We start from the raw sequence: 7351 nt of genomic DNA, 5'->3' as shown, positions 1-7351 counted from the left end.
CACCCCAAAAACAGGCTTCAGGATTGAGTTACAGCCCAGCCCCAGGGTGGAGCCGGAATTTACCTTTGTACTATATGCGGAAAGGGTTAGTGGTGACTGGCTGCGTAAGTCTGGAACTGACTGCCATCCTGACGCGTCTCAGAGCTGCAAGCAGGTTTGAATCCAGGATCCTTGTGGCCCTGCTGTCCCTCCCTACCCCCCATATTCTTTATCCTTTTCCCCTCAGGACCTTCCCACAGGTTACTAGGTCTCACATAATTCCTGCTGCCCCTGAGGCCCCCTGCCTGCCGCAAGATTTCCATACTACCCAACTACAGGGTAATAGTCCACTTTTGATAGTCCTTTATCAAAACACCACACACTGTTTCCTGACAGGCAAGAAATGCTGGGAAGGATGGAGGACCCCAGGGCATTATCACCTGAGGGTAGAGGTTAGGTATCAGGGCTGAGTTGGGAAGATGTTGTCAGTCACCAAATATGAGGCCTTAATGACTGCCCTGCCTTATGTAGGTCTTGCTGGACAGCCACCATGGCCTCTCAGCCTCTCAGGCTGGCAGAAGAGTCTGGCCCAAGTCCTGGGGAGTCTGAACTGGCTGTGAACCCCTTTGATGGGCTCCCCTTCTCTTCCCGCTACTACGAGCTGCTTGAGCAGCGCCGGGCCTTGCCTATCTGGGCTGCTCGCTTTATCTTCTTGGAACAGTTGGAGAGTAACCCCACTGGAGTGGTGCTGGTGTCCGGGGAGCCTGGCTCTGGCAAGAGCACGCAGGTGGAGGGGATTCTGGGGACTGGACAAGGGGAGGAGCTAGGGAATTGTCCTTTCCCTGGGCAAGGAGGGTGCTGGGCTGCCATGGGGTCATGGGGGAGGTAAGCAAAGGGAGATGGGTTAGGCTGGCTCCACAGGGCACTGGTGAAAGACTAGGGGACTTCCCAAATAAAGAAAGATTAAACTGGCCATAGTTCCCCTGGCACTTCTGACTGAAGGACTAGGTCTCCCTGATTGGTTGTCCCTCTCTGCCTCTCCCTCAGATCCCTCAGTGGTGTGCAGAGTTTGCGCTGGCCAGGGGGTTCCGGAAGGGACAGGTTACTGTCACTCAGCCCTACCCTCTGGCAGCCCTGAGCCTGGCCCTGCGGGTTGCTGATGAGATGGACCTGACCCTGGGTCATGAGGTTGGATACAGCATACCCCAGGAGGACTGCACAGGGCCTAACACCCTGCTCAGGTGGGGCCATCTACAGGGCTGACTCGAAGCTAATTCCCCTCATCCAGTAGAAACGCCCAGTCCTCTAACATCTCACCATACTTTCCCTCAGGCCAACTCACCCTTCAAATCACGCACAGTACAGCAGCTAAATTAAGCCCTTGAATCCCAGCCAGGGGCCTCAGACGTGCAACCTGTCTCATCACAAAAATCTCATTTCCTAGCTGTGTAGCTTGTGAACAAAGTGTTCTCAGTGGGATTATGGGGTCATTGTTATGGGTCCACAGGCAAAGGAAGTCAATCACAGCATCTTTTTCTGACTTTTAATACCAAAATCTAGGCCCCTTGGAGAGAAATTCCCCTGGGCTTCTGGGGCTGGCTAGTGTCGACACTGACTCCTCTGCCCACTACCAATGCCAACAGGTTCTGCTGGGACAGGCTGCTTCTGCAGGAGGTGGCCTCAACCCGGGGCACTGGAGCTTGGGATGTGCTGGTGCTGGATGAGGCTCAGGAGCGCTCAATGGCCTCAGATTTGCTCCAGGGGCTACTACGAGATACCAGTCTGGGAAACCTTCCAGGGGACCCCAGAGTGGTTGTGGTTACTGATCCAGCCCTTGAACCTAAGCTCCAAGCCTTCTGGGGCAATCCTCCTATTGTGCACATACCTAGAGAGCCTGGAAGGAGTCCCACTCCTGTCTACATGGACACTGTCCCTACCGATCGGGTGGAAGCTGCCTGCCAAGCAGTGCTTGAGCTGTGTCGGAAGGAGACTCCAGGAGATGTGCTAATATACCTGCCCAGTGAGGAGGTAAAAAAATAAATAAATAAAAGGACTGCAAAAGGAGGTACTCATTTATACCACTGTCCTGTCCCAGGGAATTGGGAGTAGTGCTTGTTAGGACAATGGTGTTGTAGTGTTTACTCTCTTCTGGGGTCCTGGGGAAAAATTCAAGGATTTCAGGGTAAAGAGGTCTACCACTCACTTTTTTATTCCCGCCAATGCAGAGGTTTGTTGCTCAGTGAAACTTTGAAATTATAACACCCTCAATTTCATGAGCATGTGCATTTTTTCAAAGTGAAGGGCCATTCAAGGGGGTCTGTGACCCCAAAAGGTGAGCACCACCCTAATGCCCCACCCCTCTCCTTAGGAAATTTCCCTATGCTGTGAATCCTTGTCCAGGGAGGTGGAGTCCCTGACTCTCCGAGGGCCTCCACCACGGGTGCTGCCCCTTCACCCAGGCTGTGGTCAAGCCATTCAGGCTGTGTACGAGGACATAGACGTGGGTGCCCGAAAGGTCGTGGTTTCTCACTGGCTGGCTGACTCCTCCTTCTCCCTCCCTTCCATCCAACATGTCATTGACTCAGGACTGGAGCTCCGAAGTGTGAGTGAGAAGGAGATGAGGGGGAGTGGGGCTAAAGATAAAAATGGCCCACTCTGATCTGTCTTGGCTTTGGTTGGGGGGACGGGCGACAGGTTTACAATCCTCAGATCCGAGCAGAATCCCAAGTATTGAGGCCAATCAGCAAGTGTCAGGCAGAGGCAAGACGACTACGAGCAAGAGGGTTCCCACCAGGTAAGAGCCTTTGCTCTTGCTGAGATCAACCACAAAGAGAGTCACCACCATGCAAACCCTGAGGAATCTACAGTGGCCTTCTCTCTCACGTCTTTCTCCCCTCAGGATCCTGCCTCTGCCTGTATCCTCAGGCCTTCTTAAAACTAGAGGCTCCCCCATTGCCCCGACCCAGGGTATGTGAGGAGAATCTGAGCCCCCTGGTGTTACTACTAAAGAGGAGACAGATTGTAGAGCCAGGGGAGTGTCACTTCCTGGACCGGCCTGGTGAGCATCCCTCCTGCCCAAGTGCTGCCATCTAACTCCCCAGCTCTGATATCTCACACCCTATATCCCTGTTTCCTCACCAGCTCCAGAAGCACTGATGCAGGCCCTGGAAGACTTAGACTATCTGGCAGCCCTGGATGATGATGGGAACCTGTCAGACCTGGGTGTCATCCTATCAGAGTTCCCCCTGCCCCCTGAGTTGGCCAAAGCCCTGCTGGCCTCATGCGAGTTTGACTGTGTGGATGAGATGCTCACCCTGGCTGCTATGCTCACTGGTATAAATCATTCCTATAAATCAGTGGCTCTTGCACCCACTTCAGCCTTTCCCCTTGGGCTTTGGTCCTCCTAAGGCCAGCCCTTCCCTCTCTGCTCTAGTTCCTGCCCTCACAGCACCTAAAGAAACAGGCTTAATCACCTAATCCCTCTCTTGTCTACTTAGCCTTTCTCTCTGTTGGTTCTCGTCCCTTGATATGCTTAAATCTCTGCTATCTGTTACTGCTAAAACTCATAGCCCCCTTTTCCTCAACCCTATGCTCCCCTTTTGCTGTACAGCATAATCTCTATCTGGTTTTATCTAGCATCTTACGTGCCACCGTATATCAGCTTCAGGCCCACCGTACCACTGAAATGGCTTTCAGCTCACTGGTGACCTCCCAGATACCTAACCCAATGGACACTTTTGAGCCCTTATTCATGACTCTCTTGACACTTGAGAGTGCTGTTTCCACTTTGGAACTGCCTCCCTAAGCCTCCGTGATGCCACTCCTCATGACTTTCATCCTACCTCTCTGGCCATTCCCTTAATCTCCATGGGCTCTTTGTCCTTTGCCTATGCATTGTAAGTTGGACCACGAGGTTCTATTCTTACCCCTTTTGTTTTCTCACTCCCTGGGCTCTCTGAGAAAATTCATCCACACTCCTGGTTTGAAGCTACCTTTATCCTTAAAATTTCCAAGCTTTGTGTGTTGTATCTCTCAGGCAATAATAGCATTCTACTAGGAGAGAGAGAGAGAGAGAGAGAGAGAGAGAGAGAGAGAGAGAGAGAGAGAGAGAGAGAGAGAGAGAGAGAGAGAAATTGCTCTAACTCCTGATGGGAATTTCTACCAAAATAGTCAACAGCACCTCAGCTCAGAACTGAACTCAAGGACTCTATTAAACTACCCCCTCACCACCTTCGCCACAAAATCTTTTCCACGCTTTGGATTTTCGGCTTCAGATGATACTATCATTTCTGCTGCTCCATTACCATCATTTTAGACATCTTTCTACAGGTTCTTTCGCTTTTATCTCCCAAATGTCTTTTAAAAAAATTCTTCTGCTTCTCTCCATATTCACTGCCAGAGTGAATGTTAGGGCCTCGTCCTTGTTCAGCTAGATTCCTTCAGTAGTTTCCTAATGAGTCATGTGAACTTTTTCAAACACATGGACTCTCTTACTTAAAAACTCTTCTTTAACAGCTATTCTTTACCTTCAAGATACATGTAAATTCCTTTGTACAGCACATCTAGCTTCTCATGACCTTGCCTATACCTACCTCTCCAGCTTTATCTTCTGCCATTCTGCCACATGTCATTCCCTCCACCCACACCAGGTGGCTTGCAGTTCCCAAATATGCCATGTTATTAAGTTCTGTGCCATGCTGTCCCCATAGACTAGAACATTCTCCCTGCCCCTTCTCCACTGAGCTAATTCCTACTCAAACTTCGAATACTGACCCAAGGGTCCCTGTCCTTTTCTTCCATGTCACCCTTGTCCCCACCACCCCTAAAGCCTGTATTAGGTACCCTTCTCTTTGTTTCCATGGTACCACATATATATGCCTGTCATGCTTATAAAGTCTGCTTACTTGTTGGTTTCTCCCATCAGACTCTAAGCTCCTTAAGGGCAGAGACTGTCTTTCATTTATCTTCAATGTTTAATAAAGTGCATAGCACCTAAAAATTATCAATGTCTTTTGAATAAAGTTCCCAAAGGAACACTTCCACCTTTTTGATGTTTTACTTGTACTCTACTATCCTTCCTCATTCCCCAAAACTGCCTTTCTCTCTTCTGCCTCCAGCTGCCCCTGGGTTTACCCATCCTCCACTCTGTGCAGAAGAAGCTGCCCTGCGTCGAGCCCTGGAGCATGTGGATGGTGACCACAGCTCTCTCATCCAGGTGTATGAAGCCTTCATACAAAGTGAGTTATGCATCTTGTTACAGAATCACAGATTTTCCAAAGAAGAGGAGTGCTATGCAACCAGCTGACAGATCTCTGTGCCCAGGAAGAGGTGGCCCTTTGGCCAAGGGTTGGGTTCTTTCAGAGTCTCAAGGACTTTAGTTGTAGCTGTTCTGTTTCCTCTCTTAGGTGGAACTGATGAGGCTTGGTGCCAGGCTCGAGGTCTAAACTGGGCAGCTTTGTGCCAAGCCCGTAAACTTCGGGGAGAGCTCCTAGAACTCATGCAGCGAATTGAACTTCCCCTGTCCCAACCAGCCTTTGGCTCTGAGCAGAATCGCAGAGACCTTCAGAAAGCACTGGTGTCAGGATACTTCCTCAAGGTTAGGGGAAAGGGTTGGGGTGAGGGTGATAAAAGGAGCAAAGGGCAGAAAGAACAAATATTGGTATGCCACCTCTGAAATTGGGGTCCAGGTGGCCATTCAAAGCTTCTTTAGAACAAGAACTTTTCCTTTGAGTCTTTGGGGTACAAGAGTCTGTGGAAAATGCCATATTGCATAGTAGGTACCAGACAACACCTAGAGGTAATGCTTTACTTTTAATACTCTTACCACCCTTACTAATTCTTTCTCAGCCCCTTTTCTTTTTTCTATTATCTGGCACCTCAGTTTTACTTACTCCATCAATATCTTTGCTTTTCAATGAGGTGGCCCGAGACACAGACGGGACTGGAAATTACCTGCTCCTAACCCATAAGCATGTGGCCCAGCTCTCCTCCTACTGCTGCTACAGAAGCCGCAGGGCTCCAGCTAGACCCCCACCATGGGTGCTTTACCACAGTTTCTCCATATCCAAAGACAACTGCCTTTCCATTGTTTCCGAGATTCAACCACGGATGTAAGTTCCCTAACACCTCTGCCACACTGCCCACTCCTCTCCCTGGGGCCAAAATGATTGCTGGTGAGTTAGAGAGACTTAAGAAGAAGGAATCTTAGTGGTTTATAACAACATATGATTTGAGGAGAGAGGATTTGTGGAAGGAGTGGTGAGAAGTTTAAGAGCCTGCATTTTAAAAGAAGATACAGATCATCTAATTGTGACTCTCTCTGTCAGGCTGGTGGAGTTGGCCCCTCCATACTTCCTGAGTAACTTGCCCCCCAGTGAGAGCAGAGACCTCCTGAACCAGCTAAGGGAAGAAATGGCAGATTCTTCAACAGGGAGTGAATCTTCCTCTGCCCAGGAGTTCAGAGATGCCTGTGTCCTGCAGTAACGTGCCTGCCTAAGGAAGGAGCTGAACTCATCCCATCACATTAGATCCTCCCTCAGGCTAGCATCAAGGCAGCCAGCCTGATTTAGAAGCCAAACTTTTAGGATCAAATGTAAATCCTAGAACCTGAGCCCAAAGAAATGGTGGAGTGAGGGTGGAGAGAATGGGATAAGCCTCAGTCTACATAAGGTAGGACCCTTTCCTTAGCATTCTGTCATTTAATGGAGAGGGACTGACATACCCCCATTCCCCCCAACTTATGCCAAACACATTCTTGTACTCCTTTTTGGTCTATAAAAAATTTTTCTATGATGCCAAATTTGAGTTTGGTTCTGCAGCACCATATACAACACCCATAAGTCAGAGATGACACTACATCAAAGATCGAGGGCCAACTCTTCCAGCTGTAGCCTCTTGCCTGGTTCCCACCTCTGGTCAGGCCTTCATGCTATGGCCAACATTGCTGTCACTAGCACACAACATGAGTCTACTGGCTGTAGTTGGTCTTTGGCCCTACCTCTCTTCTCTCTGTCACCCTGCTCCAGCCTCCAGGTAAGGAAGAACAGGGGTGCTAGAGGACTCAGACAAAAATCTTCCCTTTCTTCCTCATAAAATTTAAATCCTACTCCTTTTAAAACCTGAAGGCTATTGCAACCATCTCCTAATTCGACTTTCCATCAACAAGCTTCTCAACATCCCCTGGCCCACCCACAGCTGAAGTCTTTCTAACAACTTCAGAGCCATCATGCTTTCCTTTCTTTCCAGCTGGGTACTCCATCCCCTTTTCTGTCCTTGGACCATTAACTTTGGTATTCTCCATCATCTCGCACATTGTAAATATGTTTGTAGAATATGGTGGAAAGAAAGCTTTACTTTTAGTCCTTAGAACTCT

General features: G+C 49.3%; 1 protein-coding gene across 1 annotated transcript; it reads left to right on the top strand.

The window, feature by feature from the left end:
* The first annotated feature begins 432 nt into the window (after nt 1–432).
* DQX1 (DEAQ-box RNA dependent ATPase 1) lies at nt 433–6764 on the top strand. Its single transcript, XM_045549933.1, has 11 exons — nt 433–766; nt 1027–1220; nt 1623–2007; nt 2348–2581; nt 2674–2773; nt 2879–3037; nt 3121–3312; nt 5097–5216; nt 5385–5575; nt 5899–6089; nt 6306–6764. The coding sequence occupies exons 1-11, from the start codon at nt 530–532 to the stop codon at nt 6460–6462; spliced, it is 2160 nt and encodes a 719-aa protein (XP_045405889.1). The 5' UTR covers nt 433–529; the 3' UTR covers nt 6463–6764.
* Nucleotides 6765–7351: the final 587 nt, after the last annotated feature.

The sequence above is a fragment of the Lemur catta genome, chromosome 4 (genome assembly GCF_020740605.2).
Source record: "Lemur catta isolate mLemCat1 chromosome 4, mLemCat1.pri, whole genome shotgun sequence".
Taxonomy (NCBI): Eukaryota; Metazoa; Chordata; class Mammalia; order Primates; family Lemuridae; genus Lemur; species Lemur catta.
Note: the sequence above shows the minus strand (reverse complement) of the source record. Positions and strands in the feature narration are given on the sequence as shown.

Excerpts from the sequence above, each read along its gene's own strand:
- DQX1 (XM_045549933.1), top strand. The coding sequence starts at position 530 with ATGGCCTCTCAGCCTCTCAGGCTGGCAGAAGAGTCTGGCCCAAGTCCT. Across the intron at positions 2,008-2,347 it reads TATACCTGCCCAGTGAGGAG|GAAATTTCCCTATGCTGTGA; the intron begins GTAAAAAAATAA and ends CCCTCTCCTTAG. Across the intron at positions 2,582-2,673 it reads CAGGACTGGAGCTCCGAAGT|GTTTACAATCCTCAGATCCG; the intron begins GTGAGTGAGAAG and ends GACGGGCGACAG.